At 45.3% G+C, this 24,387-nt stretch overlaps 1 protein-coding gene across 3 annotated transcripts in view; it reads left to right on the top strand.

Moving 5' to 3' along the window:
* The window catches only part of ERBB4 (erb-b2 receptor tyrosine kinase 4), a 669,634-nt gene that overhangs the window by 540,465 nt on the left and 104,782 nt on the right, over positions 1-24,387 (top strand). For all 3 annotated transcript variants that reach the window (XM_054070102.1, XM_054070100.1, XM_054070101.1), the window contains exons 17-19: positions 6,736-6,868; positions 7,821-7,943; positions 9,309-9,407. In XM_054070102.1, the coding sequence (XP_053926077.1) occupies positions 6,736-6,868; positions 7,821-7,943; positions 9,309-9,407 (355 nt within the window). The remainder of the gene's footprint in view (positions 1-6,735; positions 6,869-7,820; positions 7,944-9,308; positions 9,408-24,387) is intronic.

Below are 24,387 nucleotides of genomic sequence, written 5' to 3'. Positions count from 1 at the left end.
CCCGTGGTCGTTACAGGTCTTGTTTTCTTTACTTAGAGCAAAATATTCCTCTTCCCAAAGAAAATGAGAAATATGACAAGTTTAGAGAGGACTGTTCTTTTACTTGATGAACTGACTTCGCCTTTGAGTGCAATCTGTTGGATGTAACTGGCTTTCTGTTGCCAATAAATCAATCTGCATTGCATGGGGTCTGACTTGGCATATTTTAGAAGGAAAGTTAATCTGTTTGCTTAAAGCACAAGCCTCAAAACAAAGTCACTGAGCAAGTTCTTAACAATAACATTCCTTTTTATGTTGTGGTAGGAGAGAAAAATCTCAGCCTAAAAATACCAGGTCTGCAAGAGTTGTTTGGGCTTTTCTGTTTTATAGGGAGAGAAGCCCCTGAAAAGCCCCAGTTATTGATAATATAATCCCAGAGATTTCAGTGTTTATTCTGTCAACTGTTTTAGCAGGGAGTTAAAATTGAGAGTTCTTAGTAATTTATGGCAAAAATGTTATAGAAATGTAGTTGTTCTCCTAAATTATGACACTCACATTTAAAAAGTCCAAATCTTTTGGGCACTGTGTGCGCTTAATGATAATAAAGGTATCATAAATTTATAATCCATTTGTAGAAATGTGTAGAATTCCAGGTTATATTCCTTTTCAAAGCTATACTTAATGTCTTTTTACTTTGTCTTCATTTATTTTGTTGAGTGAAGAGAAGAATCTACTTTTCGAGTGAAGAAAAGAGGCATGAGTAGGGAATGCACAGAATGGTTTGGGTTGGAAGGGACCTTAAAATCCATCCGCTTCCACCCCCCAGCCATGGGCAGGGACACTTTTCACTGGATCAGGTTGCTCAGATATTGAAAAGTCGTGGCCAGCAGAGTTTACCTGCAGCCAGCTGACAGTACGATGGAATGCAGGTGGCTCATATCTAGATTAAAAGCGGAATTGGTAGTAATTGTGAGATTGGCTGTGAATGAAAATCTGCGTTTACGCAAACTCCTGAGCTGTACATAAATGGTGACATTTGTCAGGGTTCAAACACCCTCAGAGGAGGTGGAAAAAGGGAGAAACCAGAAAAATAAAGCAAAGCATGTCTTAATGTGACTAACATTAAACGAATTCTTCCCTCCCCACCCTGAGCAGAGTTATGTGAACATCAGGCACTCTGGAAGCTGTGGTTGTAGAGCTCTGCTGGGGAAGAACTGCACAGCAGAGAGAAGCTGTTAAAACATACACGAATTTGCTTCCCAGTCTGATTGTTTATCTTGTCTATTTTAAATACTAAGATTATTGTTCCACGATTAGCAGAATCCGTTAGGTCTCTAAAAGCGCAGCTTCAAAGTCAGCTGAACTCCCCACTGATGGAAGGAATGAGGAATGCAGGACTCGTTAATTGTCGTAGAATCTTTTGGGCTGGGAAGGACTTGACCAGCTCCAGCAGGAAAAAATAATGCCTTCATAACAAAAAATTATGGGAAGTGACCACTTGGCAAATATTCAAGATTGTAATGAATGCTGTTTGGGTGCATAGGTAAAACTTGAAGGAGGGGAAGGCTGAGGCAGGAACTTAAAGCCCTCTAATTGCTCGGCTTCAAAGCTCGATTTATTTACGTGTCATATTAGGTGTGTTAATGCCACAGGTAGAAAAGCAGGTGTTCTTGTTCAGCCTTACTCCCTGGACCACAATTCTATCTCCTATCGCCCTTCTGCTGTGCTCTCCAGTCAGGAGTATGAGCCCGGGTGCTCATCTCAGTCAGTAATTAGGCATTAACACCTCATTCCATCGTACTGTGGGAATTGCATGTGTTTTGGGGTGGATGGGATGATACAAGCTCCTGTGTTGAGCATCCTTGTCCAGCCTGGAAGACTGACTTTGAATTGTTTGTCTCGGTTTTGGTGTGTGGGAGTGGGTGTTCCGTGCTTCGAAACATGAAAACACAGTACTCGTTTAAAAAGAACTATATATTATTCATTCCTCCTGAAGGAATACTAGAGCCTTACTTTCAACTCTTAGCTGCAGACACGCAGTTTCCAGTTTAAAGGCAGAGTTTTTCACATGTTATGATTTTTTCCCTCCCCTGCTGCCGCCTTCTCCAGTCATTAATTCAGTGTTCTGTCCTCAGCCGAGGCTGGGGTGAGGGATAGCAAGTTAATTATATGGGGGGAATTATCGTTCAGAGCCCATATTTCTTGCATTGATAAGTCTGCTTTGATGAGCATAAAAGTCCAGAAACACCTAACAGAGTTGTTTGGTTTTTTTTCTCCACCCTTTGGGGTAGATTTTGGGTTTTAAAGGAGAGTTGTGGCTGTATCGGGAGTTTCCTGCTGGTGGATTTGTAGTGGAACTGAAAATGTGAGCTAGAATTGAGTTTGGCTGCTCATTGTTTATGCTGGATGGGCAGGACTGACATGAAAATGCCTCTCTTTGCTTGACTTTAGCCTTTCTGAGTCCTAATGGAAAATGGGGCCTCCACACTTTTAACAATGCCTTCAAATGTGGGGTTTTTGATAGCAAATTTATTGTCTCTGCATTACCATCCCTGGAGGTATTCACCATCCCTGGAGGTATTTAAAAGATGGGTAGATGAGGTGCTCAGGGACATGGTTTACTGGCATGGCATGGTTGGACTCGATCATCTAAGAGGTCTTTTCCAACCTAGCGATTCTATGATTCTATGAACATTCCTCCTGTTGACTTTCATGGAATTAGTTTTGAGTGAGCAGTAGCCTGAGATGGGCAAATGTAGTGAAATGCATTTACAGAGGTGGTTGTGGGACAATAATGTCACAAAAAGTAGGTGGATTAAGCCCTTAATGCCACTAGAGATAAGGAGATTTGTGTGTCCAGCTGTACGTGAAGCTGAACTGTTGGTCAAGTGTGCATGCAAAGAAAGGATTGGATTAAAAACGACAAATGGGCAAAGGGTTTTGTCTTCCACAGCTTCTCTGAGGTTAAACAGCCTTAACAATTATGTAAAAGAAAGGTAAACAGCATGTTAATGCAGTTTGCCAGGATATAAGACAACGCAAACAAGAAAACAGGAGAGAAATGATGCTGAAGACATAAAGATGCTAGAGGAATAGATAGAAACACAAATTCAGCCTAACAAACATGAGTAAAAATCATTTGAATGAGGTAGGTGACACCCAGAAAAAAACTGGCCTAGAAAATCACCTACGTGCGTTGGACCAGCAGCAACCTGCACTGATGATTGTTGACGATGGCGCTTAGCTCAGAGCAGAGTGAGGAGAAGCCGGACGCTACATGGTCGTGTCCATTTCGGTCTGTGATGTTTGAGTTGTCATCATTTTTATGTGCGGATAGCGAAGGGAACTGAACACTGAGTTCAAACTAAGACTTTTTCTGTATTAGAGTTATTTGTTTAGTGTTAAAATACATTGGTGATTTTTTTTTTGTCCTCTCGCATGTTCTATTATTCCTCTTGCGCTCTCTTTTTAAGCTTGCTTAACTGCATTTAGGTGGTGCCTCCTGAAAATTCAGCTATAATATGTAATTACAGCGTATTTCACGTTAATGACTAAATGCTTCTTTGGTGAAGCTCTTGAAAATCATTTGCTTTTTTTTCAATTCACTAATAAAATGATGAGGACTTTCTTTTAAAGTCAGTGAGAATTGGCACAATGGACCACGAGGATTCATTTTGAATCTCTGTGCTCTATAACAATAAAAGGGCTGCAAGGAATTTGTAAATTCATTTTATTTTCTTTGCTAGTCCTTATGTCTCCTTTGGAACTGCTTCCTTATTGTGGTCTGTCATGTAAATATTGCTTGGACCATTTTTAGCATACACAGCCCCGTGAAACTCTCATTGTTTATTTTGACAGCTGCTGTGATAGTTATTAATACGCACTTTAAAGCCAAGAGATTTCCTGCCTGTTCCGTCAGTCTGTGGTGTAGCGGGGTTTGTGAAAAATTATAAGATTGAAACTGAATTCCTTTGGGTTTATATGCCAGGTCCTTTTACCTGAGCTCTGTACTCAAAGTTGGCAGAGTAACCAACGGGATTGGAAAGGGGAATGTGTCTTAAGGCCAAACTAGAGGAACCTGGGGATGAGGCACTGGCCTAGGCTGCCCAGAGAAGTCCTGGCTGTCCAGCCTATAGAATCCTGGAATGGTTTGGGTTGCAAGGAATCTCAAAGCCCATCCAGTCCTACCCCCTGCCATGGGCAGGGACACCTCCCACTGGATCAGGGGCTCCAAGCCCCATCCAACCTGGCCTTGAACCCCTCCAAGGGATGGGGCAGCCACCACTGCTCTGGGCAACCTGGGCCAGGGCCTCCCCACCCTCACAGCAAAACATTTCTGCCTAAGATCTCATCTGAGTCTCCCCTCTTTCAGCTGAAAGCCATTCCCCGACATCCTGTCCCTGTACTCCCTGACCAAGAGCCCCTCCCCAGCTTTCCTGGAGCCACTTTCAGTGCTGGAAGCTGCTCTAAGATCTCTCTGAAGCCTTCTCCAGGCTGAACTACCCCAACTCGCTCAGCCTGTCCTCATGCAGGACGTGCTTCAGCCCTCGAATAACCTTCATGGCTTCCTCTGGTCTCAGTCTGACAGCTCCATGTTTTTCCTGTGCTGAGGACTCCAGAGCTGGTTGCAGGGCTCCAGGTGGGGTCCTATTGGAGTGGAGTAGAGGAGAATCCCTTCCCTCGACCTGCTGATCATGCTTCTTTGTGTGTAGACAGGATATGGGCTTCTGGTTGCTGTCTAGAAATTAACCCAGGTCTCTTGCCTTGAGACTTCTCTGAACAAAACTGCAGTGTGAAGGGACAGGTAGGACAGTTCAAAGATGGGCTTCAAAATGGTCCTCAGTGGTAATGCAGACACACCTTAATATATCGAGCTGGGTTAGATGGCAGTGCTTCCCTCTGTTGCATTTCGTGGTAGGGCAGAAAAAGAAGAATAAAGGTTCAGATAACTCAGTTTACTATTTCTGTGGGACACTCCTTTAAATTTTCAATAGCTGTATGGTACGTTTTTATTGATAGGCCATAATGTGTCTTTTATTGTCGTTCAGACATAACCGAGGGAGGCTGTTAAGGCACAGCAGTGGTATTTCCACAGTCTTGACAATAGTTAACCTATTTCTTGTACTTATAAGACAGTGATTTTGGCATCATTTATGCTCTGCTGTTATTGTGCTGTCTCTTTTTAATCAGCTTTTCAGTTATTGTCCAGCATTGATGGAAGGGTGTTAGATGCTGTCAGTGTGTTTAGGCATGAGAAGGGGAATGTAGCTCATGAAGGGATTGAAGAACAAGGGTTATAAGGAACAGCTGAGGGACCTGGGGGTGTTTATCCTGGAGGAGAGGAGACCTCATCGCTCTTTACAGGTCTCTGAAAGGAGGTTGTAGTGAGGTGGATTGCCGATACCTTCTCCCAAGTAACAAGGGATAGGACGAGAGGAAATGGTCTCACGTTGTGCCATAGGAGGTTCAGATTAGATGTCAAGAAAAAATTTCTCCACCAAAAGGGTTCTCGGGCACTGGCAGAGGCTGCCCAGAGAAGTGGTGGAGTCCCCATGCCTGGAGGGCTTTAAAAGACAAGCAGACGAGGTGCTCGGATATCTGGTTTAGTACAGGACTGATATCGTTGGACTTGATGATCTCAAAGGTCTTTTCCGCCCAAGCAATGCTGTGATTGTATGCTAGTAAGTTGTTGGTGTGCTCCGAAAATGCCTAATGTAAGGTTTTGTTTTGAAGGCTGTTTTCCACCCTTTAGAGGCAGAGCAGGGAAACGGAATGAAAACTGAGTCAGAGCAGCTATTGCTTTGACTTTTTCTTCAAAGGGAGCTTTCTTCCCTCCACTGACTGTGTAGGCGGTCTCCGAATGCGGGCACCCAAGTCAAATGGAGCGGCTGTCTGTGACAGTCTTTTTGTTTTGTGCTTGTATAGTATGTGCCATGATCCCAGCCTACAACATCTTATCACTGTGGAAAAACAGGTTAGTAATTGTAGGTCATGCTGCTCAAGATCCTGGAAAGCTGAGAGGAGTTATAGGAGTAGTGTCTGGTGCAAAGGCTGGGCCTTGCCTGGCGTCGTTCTCAGGAGTTTGGGGTCTCTTGGCCTGAGATTTGGCTGTGCTGAAAACCCACAGCAAATCCAGATGGGTGCAACCAAACCCCTGACCAAAACACTTGGATGTAATAGTAATGAACAAGGAATTACAGAGGGTGCGTGGTTCTAGTCATGAATTATATTGTTAAAATATAACTATCCCCTACTTGAGAAGGTGTACAAGTACAATGCCTCCAGATTTGTCTATGAAACACCACGTTTGAAGTTGCCTCTCGCTTTCTGTCTACTCAGGAAGGCACGTTGTATTGGCAGTTAACCAGTCATTCTTTAGTTTTCCTCTAAATGCAGCACCCCGTGAGTTATTCTTGATGGAGCCAAAGAGTGTAGTTGAAGCTCCTGCAGGTACCTGTATCCTCATTTTGCCATTGCAGATTTGCGTTTGCCATCAAAGTGCATGTTGTGTCTCCTTGTCCACACGACTCCTCACATGTGCATGGTGGTTTGAAAACTGTGAAACTGGAATATTGAATAAAAAGAAATGTCATACCCTGTGTTAATGTGTTGCCCCTGACTTGCCATTTGAACTGACTTGGAAATTCAGGTCTTAAAAGAGTTAGTAGGCTTTCCAAGTGATTGTGTTTTATGTACCCAACCAATCTTCTGTGTTTCACTCTACCTAAAAATAAAGTGTCTGCTTCTGATTGGTAGAACCCCTCTGATTGCCGCGGGAGTTATTGGTGGCCTCTTCATCATCGTCATTGTGGGTCTGACGTTTGCCGTGTACGTTCGGCGCAAAAGCATTAAGAAGAAGAGAGCTTTGCGGAGATTCCTGGAAACTGAGGTGAGTCTGTGCTGCTTCTCATGTTTGAAAAGCTGTGCAGAGGTGTTCTTTTACATTAAAAATGTTCAGGTCTTCAGTCCAGCTACCAGAGAAGTTTGTCGAAACCCTTTTGCCAGCTTAAGACATGGCAGAGGCTTCAAACAGATTCGAGCAGGAGCAGCCCTGAATTATTTTCCTCATCTTGGGAAGGGACAGACTGGTTTTCATTGTTGAGAGTGTTATCCTTTTAATGTATTCTTTATTTAGTTTTAAAGCAGCATTGTTTTTCTGGCAGAGACCATGTAATGTTGAGATCTGATTGCATTTTTAACTGAAGATGCCATTGTGGCTCATTTACAAAGTTTCTTGGGACATCTCAAGCAAATTGTTTAATTGTCCCTTTGTTTTTCTGGTTTTTTTTCAGTAAATCGGTGGCTGTTATAAATTAGTGGTGTGCTGCAAGATGTTTTCTCCTTAAAGCTCTCCTCCTGTGCAGTATAACAGAACTTGAGAAAAACAGTCCCTTCCCCAAAACAGAATGAGAACGTGATGAGCCATTAAGTCAGGGCTGTTAAAAAGAAATATGGCCAGCTTAAAAGGCACTAAAATGGGCAAAAATAGAATGTGGTGCACTGATAATAAATGCTGTATTTCTGTCATGTAGAAAATATTTATACTGCCTCCATTAGCAGGAGTCCTTGGGTGGCTTGTTGTGACACCAATTCAATTTCCAGTTTGTAATTCCATCGTGCCATTCCTGGTGGGAATTATTGCATGTTGGGTGAGGATTTTCTTTATCAGGTGTCTTGGTTTCTTAGCATTGCTCGTTTAGTATTGAAGTGAGAGATCTCCCCACAAGTTGTCAGGTCAATAGACCCCACCGCTGTCTTGTTCCAGTGTTTGGTTGGATTGTGTGTTTTCTGATGAGTCTTCATGTTTTCAGTTATTAAGACTGTTGTATTTTTCTTCGTAGCTTGTGGAACCCTTGACTCCAAGCGGCACAGCTCCCAACCAGGCACAGCTTCGTATTCTAAAGGAAACCGAGCTGAAGCGAGTCAAGGTTCTTGGCTCTGGAGCCTTTGGAACTGTATATAAGGTAAGAGTCTTCACTCCACAGCAGTGAGTTTCCTCATTTAACTTCCAAACAGCCAAGTTCTGCATTGCGGCAAAGCACCCTGGATGGGTTCCTGAGCCCTGTGAAACTATCTGGGAAACTTGGGATAGTGGAATTGCGTGGGAGGAGCGCATCTTCAGGCTCAAACGTTACCTTCAGTTTTAATCAGTCATGCAGATCTTATTTCTTGGTGAGAAAAGGAGCGTCAGCCACGATCACTGTTGCACGCAGAGGACTATGCCAGCTGGGTTGTGTTGATGTTAAAAGGCAGCTTTGAAGTCATTCTGCCCTTACATAAGGGCTTTACAGTGCACTTTGGGAAGGCTCAATAAATGTTTTCTCTCATTCACAAGTGGCACGTGGGTCTTGTAAGAGTAATCCTACCTTGTAAAACAATATTAGCTACAACAGATCATACTTCTTGTTTCTTCCATTTAAATAGAAAAGATGAGTTATGGCAGTGCGCCCTTTAACAACCAGGATGTAAAAACAGAACCCACAAGGGGAAAAATGCTTCAGTTTGAGCCTCTTATTTAAGAACCGTTGGTCAAATCCCAAAGGCATGAAGCGTAGGGCTTAATGAGCAGATCCAAGCAATTGCCCAGCCCTTTGGGATCCACTCAAAGCTGCCGAGTGGAAGCAGTAGGTCAGAGCAGTGGAGGAGGACAGGTACTGCATTTATCTTCAAACCAGGGAGGAGATGCAAGGGTACAGACCAGGTCACTACAGGTACGAGTTCACGGGAATGCAGTTAATAATGAGCTTGAATACACTTAGACAACAATAAAGTGCTGGAAGTTGCCAAGAATACAGCAGTAGCCAAGAAGGATGGAACAGTAGCCCGAGACACACAGTTGAAGAACTTTCATTTTAAAGTTTACTTTTTACCCATCTAAGGTTTCAATTCTTGGATATCTATAAACTAGAGAAATAGCGCCTAGCTGTTTCACTCTAAATACCTTGTTCTCAGGGTGTCCTGTTCCTACGCGGCCTGATAATAATCAGCTTTGAGAGTTCTCTGCTAGTTTCGGTAATTTCATCATCAGAGTCCAGAACAGGAAGCCTAGATTTTTGTTTGATTTTAGGAGAATGAGTTGTCATTTGAAAACACATTGCATCATGGGCATGCTGGCATCACTCTCTAGACACCTGGTTGAGGACAGGAACATCAAGGGTCCCTGATTGAGAACCTTCACTGACGTTAGATCTGTCTTTTTATGTAAGGGCTTACTTTTGGTGTAAGAAGGAATTTTGTAGGATTTTTTTTTTTTTTAAAGCTTACTTGGTGTCTATTCTCAGTTCTGAGATGTTTAATTAATCTTGTGTCACTTTTTTTTCTCTGTTTAGGGTATTTGGGTCCCTGAGGGAGAGACAGTAAAGATTCCTGTGGCCATCAAGATCCTGAATGAGACCACTGGTCCGAAAGCCAATGTGGAGTTTATGGATGTAAGTAAGACGATCGGTGTCTTTGAGTTTTGGGAGGGTGGGGATGTCTCTCTGTACTCCATAGGGATTGAAAGACGAATTTCTGCCAGTTTTCTTTCCTTAAATAGTAGAAGGAGGTTTGTACTCAGGGCCAGTATAGTGCTGTTGTTCAGCAAGTGTTCCTAGGAACACCCAGCTGCGGTGGGTTTGTATGCAGGCCCTTTCCCTCCTTCCCTGAGTCTTTGACAAGCTGCCTCTGTATTAATGCGTATCGATAGCATTCTCGCTTGCAGCAATGTTCAAACAAAACCAACCAAGGTTACTCCTGAGCTGTGACTAGGTCAGTGCTGCTTCTCTGAAGCTGTAGAGATTTGCAGATGTCTATGAAACAAAGCTCTGCCCCGTTTACTTTATTGCTTCTAGATCACTCTGTTTTGGAACCGCAAGTACGTGTTCTACCAGGGCGGTGGAGGCTCCACGGTTATGAAGGGCTGGGTTTTTTACTGTGTAGATGTTGTGGACCCTAAGATGCTTGGAAGTTTCATTTAAATGATCTTTCCATCACTGGGAAGCTTGAAACTCCTCTGTCTCATGTGCCAGTCATGTCTTTCCGTGGGAGAGAAGCTAGAAATGAGAGAGAAGGAGTTGCAGGGGAGCATCTTACCGTGTATGCGAGTCTCCACTGGTGCAGAACTCGCAGGAAGAGAAATTTAGCCTCAGCTCTCTTCTGCTTCAGCATCCCTGGGAATTGAGCACTGGAGCTAGGAGCAGCAAAGCATAACAGGGAAGGGAGAAAAATAACGTATGCTGGATTTTAAAAGCCCGTTTGCTTTACTAATCTGAAAAATTGTTAATGAGAGGTCAAGACCATAATTTTCCTGAATGTTCTGTGTTCACACAAACTACATGCTCAGTTTTCAGCTCCATGTCAAGACCCAGCCTCATCGACACTGGGAATGTGTGTCCCCTACCAGTGACAGATTTTGGCAAATCATAGACACTTGCACTTTTTGTAAATCCCTCTTGTGATGTTGAATATAACATTGGACTATTAAGTCCTGAAGATCTGTTCAGTGTAGGCTTAATTCAGTTAGCATTAATGAGCCTATAAACCACACAGTAAATGTTCTCCTGTTATAGTCTATTCTTCCATCTAGGAATGAATAGAAATGTGCAGTTATGGATTTAGCTATTTCAGATAAATTATCACGTGTGAGTTCTCCGGCAATTGGACAAAGGCTGTACAGATGAAGGGGTTTCCTGTGCTTTTTACAGAACGCTGCCCATTTCTGTTGATGCAATTCAAGAATAATTGTGCACAAATTAATAAAAAAAAAAAGGAAAAAGCCATTTTGGCTCTGTTTAAAAGGAATGAATTGCACTAAAGGAGGAAAGTGGATTAGATGTTTGCTTTATGGCCAAGAGTACTGTTAATGGTAGAGCTCCAGAAAGAGGAGAGCCGGTATTCATCACCCTTTTGAAGTGAATGTGCAGAGGGTGAAAGGGTGCTGAATGTCACCTGTGCTCTGTGTGTGATGCTGGGAGTCAGTGATGCAGAATCCAACCTCAAGAGGAAGGAATTGTTATCACTGTAGGAAAGTGAGTGGAGCTGAGCAGCTTGGACCAGCTGAGGATGTGCCCCCTGATATAATAACTAACAGTGATATCTCCTTTGAATCCAAGAGTGCTTTGGGTTGGAAGGGACATTTACAGGTCATCCAGTCCATACCCCCTACAGGAGCTGGGACATCTTCAACCAGATCAGGTTGCTCCCAGCCCCATCCAACCTGACCTTGAATGTTTCCATGGATGGGGCATCCACCACCTCCGTGGGCAACCTGGACCAGGACCTCCCCAACGTCATTGTAGGGTCCTTCCCAGATACTGATTAACCTTGAAGCACTCTACAAAGAAACATAAAGTCCTTGTTAAAAGACAAAATTACTTGTCCAAGGTTTCACAGCTCAGGTGATCAGCTGCCTGAACTCACTGGACCACACTTCCCTCCGGTATACACATTGTAACATCTGATAAATAGCTCGGAAATGAGGAAGGCTTTCTGGAAACTCTGGGGATTTTAACCATTCAAGGTACAGCCACGCTAGGAAAGGTTTCTCTTTAGCAGTTTCTCACGAGTCTCCAACCCAGTGGTTCCAAGGTGAGAGGAAAGCTAAGGTGATTTCTAGTCCTAGGGGTTAATAATAACCTAAACGTTATTTTTTAAACCTAATAAAAAAGAATTGGATGTCATCATTCGTTGATATAAGTGACATAAGGAGAAACAAGATGTTCTGTGTCAATGCTGCATTTGATGTACATACAGTGGTCTGTAACAGCCTTTGCCATACGGCACTGATGAAGATGTAACTTCATTCCTTTGAAATAATTGCTCATGCAGTCATATGGACGCTCCTGCCATCCCCACCCCTTAACTCATTTATTTCCTGACCCAAGCCACTTTTTTAAAGAGAACGGCCTAGGCATTCTTTATGGCTTTAATGTGACCATTCCTCCCTGTCCCAGAAGGGTCTAGGACAATGCTCCAAGTCCAACACTCAACTTCTTAACATTTTAAGCCATTATGAGGAGATAACTTTGACATTCACAAGTCAGTTATAGCACGAAAATGTGTTTTACTCATTGATGCTCCAAGACTTTGGTCAGTATAACAGTTCTGCTAAGACTTGGTGCTGTTTACTGGCTTTATAAGGAAAATATTAAGTGTATGTATGAAAGCAGAATGCATCGGTTGCGATTTTGGCAAAGAGAGTTTTATGAATAGTTGTTGATTAAAAGCAGTTATAGCAGACTTGTTTAAGGTCTTGAGTGGCTAAGTGCCTTTTTGATCGTAGCAGGGGTTAACTCTTTCTTCAGTAAGTGCCTGACATGCTGGTTACGAATAGGAAGAGGGGGTTAGTGGGCAGAAGGTGTCATTTTATGGATCCCACCCTTCACTTTAGCTTTTTCTCCTACTTGGTCAAGCGCAGGTGTGCTTTTGTCAGTGATTGCTTCTGATTCAGTTGTGTGTGTCCTTGTAGTTGCAAGTAAAACTCGACGTTCCTTTTCGAGAGGCTCTGGAAAATACAAAGCCTCATGTAAACAGTGCTTTGTGTACGGAAGAGGCACATGGACACTTCAGTGTCTACAGAACTAGCGGTATAGGTGTTAGTGGCATTGTCTATCGGCTCTCGTTAAAACCTCTAATGCTAGTAGGATCCAAGTCTGAAACTGCTCTGCGAGCGCCTCAAATTCCACTAAATGTTATGCTAAAAGAGTAAAGAAAAACAATTTGGCTGCTTGGCTGTCATTTTGGCACCTTGAACACCCGCTAATGGATCTGTAATAACTATAATGATATAATTCATGATGTTAGCCCCTGCTATGGCCAAATACCTCCCACCCTTCTCCCATCAGGAGGAATTTTTCTTTGGAGAGTTGCAGCAGAGTCCATTTCCAGGTTTCTCTCTCCACACATTCCCAGCTACTTCTTTTGCTTTTACTCTGCTCCCTGCTTGCTTACGTGGTTTTTATCGCCGCAGTGGTCCGTGTCTGTTACAGCAGTGCAAGCTGAAGTCTGCTAAGCAGCCCATTCCGCCTTCTAAAGGGTAGAAGCACAGTGTCCATCAGGACTTCAGTGGGTTTGCTTTCACCCTGCAGAGGCAGTTGCCGCTGTTCTGTAAAATGTACATTTGCCTTTTCTCCACGTATTTCTATATGCGTGTTATGTCCGGAATAGTTTTACCATCTAAAGGGTTTCTCCTTGGGTGTTGAAACGGTTGGATGCTTAAGTCGTTGTGTGTAGATTCTCCTCACTGCTTGGCTGCTCACGCTGCATTGTCCACAGAAGGAAGCTGGAATCCGAATTCCAAGTTCTTGTAGGTGTTCTTGCAACTGCTCAACCAGTGAGCGTGTCTGGGAGGGGAGTCACACAGGGGGTCAGGAGGAAGGGGCTTCCTGCTCCTCACCTGAAGGCCAGTAACAATTTCATTGAATCATGGAATGGTTTGGAGTGGAAATGGACTCAAAGCCCATCCAGTTCTACCTCTGCCATGAGCAGGGACACCTCCCACTGGATCAGGGGCTCCAAGCCCCATCCAACCTGGCCTTGAACCCCTCCAGGGATGGGGCAGCCACCGCTGCTCTGGGCAACCTGGGCCAGGGCCTCCCCAACTTCAATGTGAAGAATTTCTTCCTAATGTCTAATCCAAATCTTCCCCATTCCAATTTAAAGCCATTACCCCTTGTCCTGTCCCTGCACTCCTGATCCAGAGCCCCTCCCCAGCTTTCCTGGAGCCTCATTCAGTGCTGGAAGGTGCTCTAAGGTCTCCCCGCAGCTTTCTCTTCTCCAGGTTGAACAACCCCAACTCTCTCAACCTGTGCTCATACAGGAGGTGCTCCAGCCCTCGGATCATCTCCGTGGCCTCCTCTGGCCTCTCTCCAACAGCTCCATGCTCTTTGTGTCCTGCGGACTCCAGAACTGGACACAGGACTCCAGGTGGGGTCTCACCAAATAGAGAGTAGAATAGAGAGTTTATGATGGCCTTGAGTTTCAGGGAGGGTAGAGAGGTTTGTTGTGAGGAAAAAAGGCAAATATACAGCTAAGAGGCTTCTTGATAGTCAGTCAGGGAGCTACAATGTGACTTGTGAAAACAATTTTCCCCCCTCAGCCTCTTTGGCTTTTATAACTGTCTGAGAAGTCAAGTAGCCATTGGCCTGATCCAGTGGTTTAACATCAAACCAGATGCTCGAGGGATAATATAATGCATTCCAAAGTACTACTGCAGTGGAAAATCATAGCAAACTATCTTTGAGGCTAAAAAAAAATTGTATCTTTAAATTGTAACTTGTCAAAGGGAAGCAGACAATTGATGAGCGCCTTTCCTCTTTAGCCCTCTAAGCCTGGTGTTTCCAGGAAGTAATCCTGCGAGCTGTGATTCTGGCCAGGGTTTTCATCCACTTACAACTTTAATCTATCCTCGCTGAACTTAAATGCTCCATTATCTGTTAGAAAATAATTAGAGGCTGGAAGCACAAGTCTGCATACACAGAGTTCCTTGGGAGTCCCCGAGCTCATTGAGATGAAGACAGTTTGACTGATGGTGGTCAGATGATATTGGGCCAGGAGCTAATAATAGAAAGCAGTGCTGCTTAGCTAGGTGAGAAAGTTAACTTGGGAAAAATTAAACTGAAGGGTTTGGGATTTATGGTTGGAAATAAATTTCCCCTGCTCATTTGTTTCCCGGTAAGAGAGCTTCAGAGGCAGTTGGTTTCGTTATGGTGTTATAATTAAGATCTAGGGGGCTTCTTGACTTTGCCTGGGCTCGCTGTAGTTCCCTGCTGTCTCCTGGAGCAACATTCCGTGGGCAGCAGAGCATTTGTCAAGCCAAGTGTAAAGGCAATAAGTGACAATGACCTCCACCAGGCACACAGCTAACAAATTAAGGCTGCAGATGGGGGTCTGATGCCCGCATCTTTAATTTATGTCTGACCTAATTAACTAAATTAATAAAGCAGTCAGATATCCTGCAATGCAAAAAGAAAGAGAAACAGCTTTTCTTGTATTGTAAGCCTGCCTTATAATAAAGATAAGTTCTCAAGATGTATCAAAATTGCTTCTGTTTCAGAGGTTTAGAGAGGAAAAAAATAGTGTAACTGACTGGCAAAAGAGAATTTCCTCTGCTGTTCAGGTGAAAACCTGCAGAGATCTGGACAGGTCTAGATGCCTTCCTTGTTTATTCAGGTATGCTTAGATGCCACTGTGGAAGGTATGCTGGAGAGACAGCCGGCTATTCAGGTGGGGAGGTGAGGGAAGGCTTACCTCTTCTTGGATGCCATCATTGGCATTAGAGATAGGAGGGATTCTAAGCTGAATCTTTCGGGTTCCTTCCCTGGCCCATGGTGGCCTCTCACTAGATCAGGTTGCTCCAAGCCCCATCCAACCTGGCCTTGAACCCCTCCAGGGATGGGGCAGCCACCACTGCTCTCGGCAACACGGGCCAGGGCCTCCCCACCCTCATCATGAAGAATTTCTTCCTTAATGTCTATATCTAATCTTCCCCCTTTCAATTTAAAGCCATTCCTGCTCGTCCTCTCCCTGCCCTCCCTGATCAGGAACCCCTCCCCAGCTTTCCTGGAGCCCCTTTCAGCACTGGAAGCTGCTCTAAGGTCTCCCCGCAGCCTTCTCTTCTCCAGGCTGAACAACCCCAACTCTCTCACAGCCTGTCCTCCTAACAGAGGGGATCCAGCCTTGTGTGGACCCATTCCAAAAGTTCCGTATTGTTTAATTTCGTTTACATCTCTTGCTGCCCAGCCAAGTGTGTGACCGAGGTCTTCAATAGTTGGTGTAGATGCTTCTGAGAACTCGAAAAGACATTACTACCAACAGCAGCGTGATAGTACATCCAGGCACCGAACAGTCATTCCGCTGGCTGCACGGCTGCTTGGGAAACACAGCTGAGTTAATCCTGAGCCTCAGTTTAAAGGGCATCTTTAGGATCAAATTATATTCTTTTGAGACATTTTTCCTTATCCTCTTCTGCTGTCATTTATGTAAACGTCGTCCTTTCCAGCTGGCAGAAGGGGTCTCTGTAAGAAGAGCTGAAAAGGACCAGCAGTGCTGCTCTGCCTGGCAGCACACTTCCGTGCCATTCAAACAGGTTTGCACTCTACCACGTCAAGTTGCTGCGGATGGAGGACAAGGGGTAACCTAACTCTTGATTGTAGATGCCCTTTTGTGCTGTCTCCCCTCTTCCTCCCACTTAGGTACACTGTAAGTGTAGCCACTTAGAAGAGGGAGCTGTTTGCCTGTCAGTTCCAGGCACAGAAGCTCCCTGTGATTGCAATTACAATTTCCAACCTGTCCAGAGATGCCAGAAATCAAGCTGTCCTTGAGAGCTTCGCATACCACGCGCGGGCTCTGGGAGTGATCAGCCTCTACAGAAGCTGGAAATCCGATCACTGCTGAAGGCTGACTGCTCTCCATCATCTGAAGAGTAACTCTTTAGAGGCCACATTCCTGTCATTTCCATCTTAAGTAATAGTTTGTCTCTTTAAATGTTTATTCCGGTAATGTTTCCTTCCACGGTATGCAAGGGTAGGATGTGTGTGTATGTGCAGGGGGTGTTTATTTCCATCTTCAAGAGAGTGTGGTGATACACAGAAGGTGTGTACAAAGACAGGCAAGCCAGATTGTTTGGAAACAATTCTTCTGGCATAACTCTCTTAACTGGAAAATACAGAGAGTTCGCCTGCTACTGGTGACGGGGAAGAACTGAGCTTTGTTGAAATCAATGGCAGCTGGGAAGTTGCCTGTGAATTCAGCAGGACCAGGATTTCACCTCTGGGGTCATCCTTCCAAGAAGTCCGTCACAGGTTTGAGGGAGAATCACATGTTTTGGTGAGTGACTGATGTTATAAGTTATTCCTAGAGGGTTTAGAAAGCATATTCAGAAGTTTTTTGTTGTTAGAGAGGGTAGAAGTCCTTATTTAAAGTTTATGTTGCATTATGACTTAGGAACCCTGTGAAAGGATGGGTCAATCTGTGAGTGTGGAAAAGATCATAAAATCACAGAATGTCCTGAGTGGGAAGGGATCCCCAAGGACCATCGAGTCCAGCTCCCATCCCTGCCCAGGACAACCCCAACATTCATACCGTGGGGCTGAGAACATTGACCAGACCCTTCTGGAATATTGTCAGGCTTGGCACCGTGACTGCTTCTCCGGGAGCTGTTCCAGGGCTCCACCACCCTCTGGGGGAAGAACCTTCTCCTGATGTCCAACCTAACCCTCCCCTGGTGCATCTTCCTGCCATTCCCTCGGGTCCAGAGAGAAGAGCTCAGTGCCTGCTCCTCCCCCTCCTCGTGTGAAGAAGCTGCAGAGCACAATGAGGTCTCCCCTCAGTCTCCTCCAGGCTGAATAGACCCAGTGACTTCAGCTGCTCCTCATCCAGCTTCCCCCCTAAACCCTTTACCAACTTTGCGTCCTCCTCTGAAGGCTCTCCAGTAGCTCGAGATGTTTTTTAATCCTGTGGCAACCAAAGATCAAGAAGTGCGAGTTTATTCATGGAGAAATGTAGCTGTAGGTTACTTGAATTCTAATCAAGTTCAAGAAGTGGTTTTGGCTGTAAGGATTGTGTGTGTGGAGGAAACATTTTGAATTGATGCCTTCTTGAGTTAGCATTTCTATTTAAAGGTGTGAGGCACAGCGTAACATGGTTGGTATTTGTTGCTTTGGAGCTTGAGCTTTGTCACTGGAATGCAAGGTGAGCTGTTTGCTTGGCTGTTTGCGTTATTGTTACGAAGGTCAGGATCTCTGAGCTGCCACTTCTCTCAGGACACAGGAGGACAGAGCTTGCTTGGTAAAATATTTAGAAGTTGAACAGTTGAGCAACCTGATCCAGTAGAAGGTGTTCCTGCCCGTGGCAGGAGGTGGAACGGGATGGGCTTTGAAGTCCCTTCCGACCCAAACCATTCCACGATTCTATGATTATTTTATAGCATTGTTTATGTATGTGTGTGGATTACCCTGATGGGAGGGCACACTCGAATCTTGTGCAGATTTAGGGAGGGATGTGGAACATTTTGATTAGAGCATAAGACAAGCTGCCAGTCTTAAGGTTTGTGAGACCACCCCGCCTTCCCCAATGTACCTGTAGGCAGGCCAGGGATGTGAGCTACTTTTGCACTTCTCCGGACTGACTTCCTAAATTGTAGCCACTTCTCAGAGCTGGGTTACTGAATGGGTGGGCATCATCCACAGATGGCCATGGAAGGGGGCAAAGGAGCCAGGTCCCCTCACAGCCACATTCTCACTCTCCCCCTCCCTAGCCAGTGGGACTGAGGAGAAAGCAGGACGAACCAGAGAGGGAACTGCAGGGTCAAAATAAGGCTGGGGAAATCGCTGGCCAATTACTGCCCTAAAGCTGTGTGGCAGGGGTAAGGACCACATCGCCAGATGCAGAAGGATTTGGCCAGCATGAAAGTTCTGCCATGGTAGATGAAGCACAGGGCAGGGCTGGCCTTCGCGGCAGCTGGGACAGGTGATGCAGGACACAGGAGATGGGGATGTATGGATGGTGGTGGTGGTCGTAATTTTCTTTCAAGCATTTAAGACTGTTTTGATTTTAATTTTATCATCACGAGAAGAGTAGGTCAACAGGATCGTGAAAGACAGAACAAAGGAAGTAGAGAAGAAAAGGATGGAGGAAGAACTATAAGACCTCTGGGGAGAATAGTAGGCAGAGTAATGTTGAAAGGAAGAAAGTGCTGTAACACTAGAAATGTGAGGCAGTTTTTGATGACTTTGTGGTTTGCTGATCCCAGCTTGGTCAAAAGAAAACATCTAACATTGAACCAAAGAGCCCAACGAAAGTTTTTCGATTTAAATATCATCATCATCGCTTTGCAGTGCCTGAGTCCTGAGTGTGATGATCGTACGCAGCTGAATGCAGATGAGGGAAACCTGGAGATGAGTCTGGTTTGAATTCTCAGTTGTGACAGATGAAATACCTGAGTTATGGGCAAAATGTATCTTTGATTAAAACAACTCTTGGTGTTGATAGAACACTCGATGAAATTAGGTTTCAATCTGATGCTGTCACTTTAAATTGATCCTGAAAGAGGGAAGGAGTGTTGAGTGTGTCGTTATGGAGTCAAGCTTTCCAGTGATACCAGGAAATTTCAAAGCAATGCCCTGAGACTCTTCAGAAAGCGGTGATAACATGAGACGTGATTTTTTTTTTCTCTGTCACTCATTCTTGAGGCCTTCCCGTCACTGGTCTTAAATCACAAATAAAAGCAATAACTCCCTCCTCCTAATAGCTAAGGCTGAAAATGTTTGTAAGGCTGAAAATGTTTCTAAGCTGGTCTGTGGTAAGGTCTACTGACCCTCTTGTTCGAATAATGCCAAAACGAGTGCATTTTTAGGCTCAGCATTTAAAACTTAGAATATTTTTAGCTGGTTGCATCAAAATAGTAAGAAACAAATCCGTTTTGACAGACCATTCTGAAATAATGATGCATGTCACAAACTGTAAGTAAAACATTTGTCAGAAGGATGTGATGTTTTTACAAGGAGGTGTGCGAACCATTAAACCTCTTACGCTGCGTCTGCCAAGGGGGTGACCAGTCTGAAACCCACTGGGACTTCTCCTGACGACTTTCAGTGGAAATATTTCTGGTTGCTGAGGTCCGGGACTCTTGTCCACTTGTGCATTAAATGGAGTAGATTTTGCTTTCTCATCCCCAGAATCAAAGTTTCAGGTAAGGTTCACAAAGGCTGGTGGGAGTTGTTTCATGACTGGATGTTTCCAGTCTTGTTATGCACTGGAGGTCTGATCCTTCACATCTGAGGTTCCTCCTCAGCTGCCTCGCGCAGGCTCTGATGAACTGAGAGTCATGAATGATCCAGGGAGGAGTAAGCAGCATTTGGTGTGAGGGTTCTACAGGACTTATCTCCTACTCTTCCAAACGTTTAAGCCTGTGCTTAACTCTGAGCCCTGTTGGAGTCAGCTCGGCTGCCTGTGCCCTCAGAGTTTGCAGAACAGGGATCACAGTACTGCTTCTTTTCTTTCCCCCCTTTCCCCCCTTTCCCCCCTTTCCCCCCTTTCCCCCCTTTCCCTCCCTTCCCCCTTCCCCCCTTCCCCCCTTTCCCCCCCTTTCCCTCCCTTCTCCCCTTCCCCCTTTCCCCCCTTTCCTCCCCTTTTCACCCTTTTCACCCCTTCTCTCCCCTTTCCCCCCACATTTCCCCGCTCTCCCCCTTTCTCCCCCCTTTCCCCCCTTTCCCCCCTTTCCCCCCTTTCCCCCCTTTCCCCCCTTTCCCCCCTTTCCCCCCTTTCCCCCCTTTCCCCCCTTTCCCCCCTTTCCCCCCTTTCCCCCAACATACATAGTGAGCCAGATCCGCTTCCATAAGTGGATGAAGGTATCGCTTCCTGTGTGACTACAACCTGCTGCTCCTCTGAGGTGGGCACGGAGTGTTTGACCCAGCAGCCTTGTAAGCATCATCTTCTTGGAGAGCTTTCAGACCCCTCAGTTCTGCTAGTTTCAAGTAAGCGTTTGGAGGAAAGTGGGGCACCTCTCTCCTGCATTGCGATAGAAGGATAGTTTTTTTAAATACCTTTCTTTATTTGCTCCCAAGTCCTGCTGCTTCAGAGAGAACTATTACCCAGCTCGGGGTTATCGCCATCTCTCGGGAGGGTAGAGAGGCAGAAACATGTTCAGTCACAGGATGCAGGATGTGCTACTGTACTCACACGAGTCAAGTCCAAGCACGTAGCTCAGTCCTGCAGGGGTAATCTCGGGGCTGATTCTGCCCTTGCAGCATTCACATGTTATATTCACTGTGTTACACAGCAGTAAAACTGGTGGTGGAAGCTGTTGCCAAGTGCCACGTAAGACTTGTGCCAGCAAGTGCCCTGTTAGATGTGTCTGCTCCTAATGGCTATGAAACGGTTCCTGGAGAACCGGCTGTGGCAGTTGATGCTGTTAGTGGCCTCCCTCCGGTCACTATTGTCCCGCAGAGGGACTCTGATGTCCTTTGTTGGTCCCTGTAGCTGCATCTCTCATTTCACTTTTGGAAATGGATGAGACGTTTCAGCAGAAACTTTCCAGACGGTGTCTGTCCAACTGGGGAAAAAACACAGCCCAAGGGCCGAAAGTATCACAATGCTGGAAAGCAATTGAAAACAGCCTCTTGCATAGGAATTGCAGGGAAAATGTAACAATAGGTGTCATTGTCATTCGAAAAAAGTGAGTATGGCTTCTCCGGCCCTGGCAGAGGCTGCCCAGGGAGGTGATGGAGTCCCCATCCCTGGAGTTTAAAATAGGGGCAGACGAGGTGCTCAGGGATCTGATTTAGCAGTGGACAGGTACGGTTGGACCCGATCTCAAGGTCTTTTCCAACAAAACGATTCTCTGATTCTATTCTATGTGCATTGTTGAGTTTGTATTGTGCTGTCTCTCAGCTTAAGTGATCGTACAGGCTGCAAAGGCGAAGTCAGCTATAACATTAAAAAAATCTGTAAGCCCTTGCAAAGCTGTTGGGCTGTAATTGGATCCGCCCTGGAGCAGGTCAGATGTGCGTTCCAGGCAGGTGTTTGCCCGAACCATTAGAAGCATTGTAAAATTAATGTAAAAAGCAGTGTATTTGCTGTCGCATATCTCCTGTTAGCACAGCACAGCTTGCGCTTGCAGAAAAATGCAAGCACAGCATGGAGTCAGCTTTTTAAGTCCATTTATTTACTCGATAATGATTAGGAAAAACAGGTGGATTGTTCTTTCCTGGCTTATTTTAGTGTGTTCGAGGGCATCTTAGGGTGAGAACAGTTGGAAGCAGGGGGTTTGGTAACCAAGGATTTTTTAGACTTTTCCCCTGCTTACTGATCTCTCTGTCATAGAATTCTGGAATGGTTTGGGTCAGAAGGGACCTCAAACCCATCCAGTCCCACCTCCTGCCATGGGCAGGGACACCTCCCACTGGATCAGGGGCTTCAAGCCCCATCCAACCTGGCCTTGAACCCCTCCAGGGATGGGGCAGCCACTACTGCTCTGGGCACCCTGGGCCAGGGCCTCCCCATCCTCAGCATGAAGAATTTGTTCCTAATGTCTCATCTAAATCTTCCCTCTTCCAATTTAAAACCGTTCCCCCTTATCCTGTCCCTGCCCTCCCTGATCAAGAGCCCCTCTCCAGCTTTCCTGCAGCCCCTTCAGCACTGGAAGCTGCTCTAAGGTCTCCTTGGAGCCTTCTCTTCTCCAGGCTGAACAGCCCCAACTCTCCCAGCCTGTCCTCGTAGCAGAGGTGCTGCAGCCCTTCGACCATCTTTGTGGCCTCCTCTGGACCTATTCCAACAGTTCCTTGTCCTTCTTCTGTTGGGGATTCCAGAACTGGACACAGGACTTCAGGTGGGGTCTCGTGAGAGAGGAGCAGTCCTGCTGGCTACGCTGCTTTTGATGCAGCCCAGGATACGGTTTATCAGATGCAAATGTTATCTGGCTCAACTGGAACAGTAACCGTTACCATGGCTGTGCTACACTAGAGCAGCAGATCTGTGGTACTTCTCTGGAACACGGAGCATCTTTCTCCTGCACTGGCTCTGAGGAATAGCACTTGTGTGTGAGCACTGGAATGGAACATTGGCTGTATATAAGTGAGCTTCTGAAGCTCTCTGTGGTGATGCCACTGGCACTCAGGAAACTCGTATGTTCAAGAACAAGCTTTCAGAGGGAATGTCTTTTCCCCTCTTCCAGACATTTAAATCTGATATAAGGAGATAATAAATATTGCTTCTAATGCTAATTGTCTTATTAGGTGAGGTCTTCAGCAAGGAGAAGTGATGTTACCAAGCATTGCATTAGAAGGTGCTGAGATCCACCACGCAGTAGAGCACTCTAATGACACAACCTGTTAACATATGTCAGAGTCTCTGTAAGCAGCTGGACTCAACAGAGCAATGGCTCTGTCCTGTTCCAGGACCCCGGGGATCTCAAGAGTTCCTTGTATCCTCTCTCGAGCATCTTGTAACAGTCTGTCTGTGGATGTTTGACCACATACTGAATCGCGGAGGGTGTGTGCTGGAAGAGAGCTATGCCCTGGACCACTCTGGGTGGAGAATGAATGTGGTCATTAAGTATGTAATTATTGTGCTGCTGGTGGCGTGTGCATCTTGTTGAGTCCACTGGTTTGCAAACTAACTGGTGAGAGAAATATGCCCAATATCCAAGCATGCTCTTCATGGACATGCACGCTGGCTAATGCTTATCTTTGGTTGTAGTTGTTAGCAATAATGTGTTAAAGTAGGAAAGGGCAAAGGTAAATACCACCTTACAAGGTGTGCTGTAGGTGTTACTCGGAGCACTGTGGAAACCCTTTTTTCTCACAGTCTTGAGAGTTGTTTTTCCCTCCTCATTCCAGAAGGCCAAAATGCAAATCCTGCTTTAGCTGGATTTTGAGTTACTTTTCAGAGCAAAGTAAAGTCATTTCAAACAGGACTGCAGAGTGTGGGTAGATCAGGAAACAGTTTTAGGTGGGACTTGCAAAACCATCTAAGGACTGAAGGTGACTTCAATGAGCTGTGAGAAGCGAGCGAATAATCCCCGTTGTCACCTGGATTGAGATGTGCTTTTAGCCTGGATGTAACTATGCGTTGTGGCGCTACAGCAAGGGCCAGCTCTCATGGCTTCAAAAGCTCTACCCGTTTCAGCACGTTTTGGCAGTTTAATGGGGGAGGTTGTCTGAAGGCTCCTGCGAGGCAGTGATCACACCTCCTCAGAGCCCTGTTTCCATAGCTGTGCTGACAGAAACCAGTCCTGGATCTGGTGGTGTCTCACTGGGACCTACCAGCTTGCCCTTCTTCTTGAGCATGCTGTTGTGTTGCTGAAGGCACATGATGGATGGAGCAGTGTAAAGCATTAAAATAACACTTCTGTCATTGTTTAATGTAATTGTTAAGTATAGGGCTGTGTGCTTAAATCATAGGAGTTGAGTTTCATGTGGCAATAATTCAACCCCATTCAAAAGGTGCAGAAGAAATTATCAACAGGGTGTGATTACTTTGTGCAAAATAGCCTGAGAAGTATAATACTGAGCCTAACATGGAAGGCTCAACTGAAGTCACCTGCTGTTCTCTGTGTGATGAGACTGAGGAGACACAACAGTGGCCGGGCCAAGATACTTGCAGATCAAGCTGCCTTCTACATCAAGGTCTTTCTTTACTGGCCTTCCCCTAGGATGTATTAATTCTATAAGTACTGTCATGAACAGGATATACAGGAACAGCCTTGGTTGTAACTAATTCGAGACCGTATAGTACCTAAGCCTGAGCTGATCAGAGCTCTCCATAGGCTGCAAAATACATCTCGGAGGTGAGAGCAGTTTGAGCTCCACAGCTTCTCCCTGTGTCTAAGCTGGCTGGCTTATAGCGGTCCGTATACGGCTCTGATAATTAGTATCTGAGCAGCCACAGCAGAATAAGCACATCCCGGGAAGAGACTTGGTTTGGCTCGATTTG

The sequence above is a fragment of the Cuculus canorus genome, chromosome 6, assembly GCF_017976375.1.
Source record: "Cuculus canorus isolate bCucCan1 chromosome 6, bCucCan1.pri, whole genome shotgun sequence".
NCBI lineage: Eukaryota > Metazoa > Chordata > Aves > Cuculiformes > Cuculidae > Cuculus > Cuculus canorus.
The sequence above is the reverse complement of the archived record's forward strand: the minus strand, read 5'-3'. Positions and strand labels throughout refer to the sequence as shown.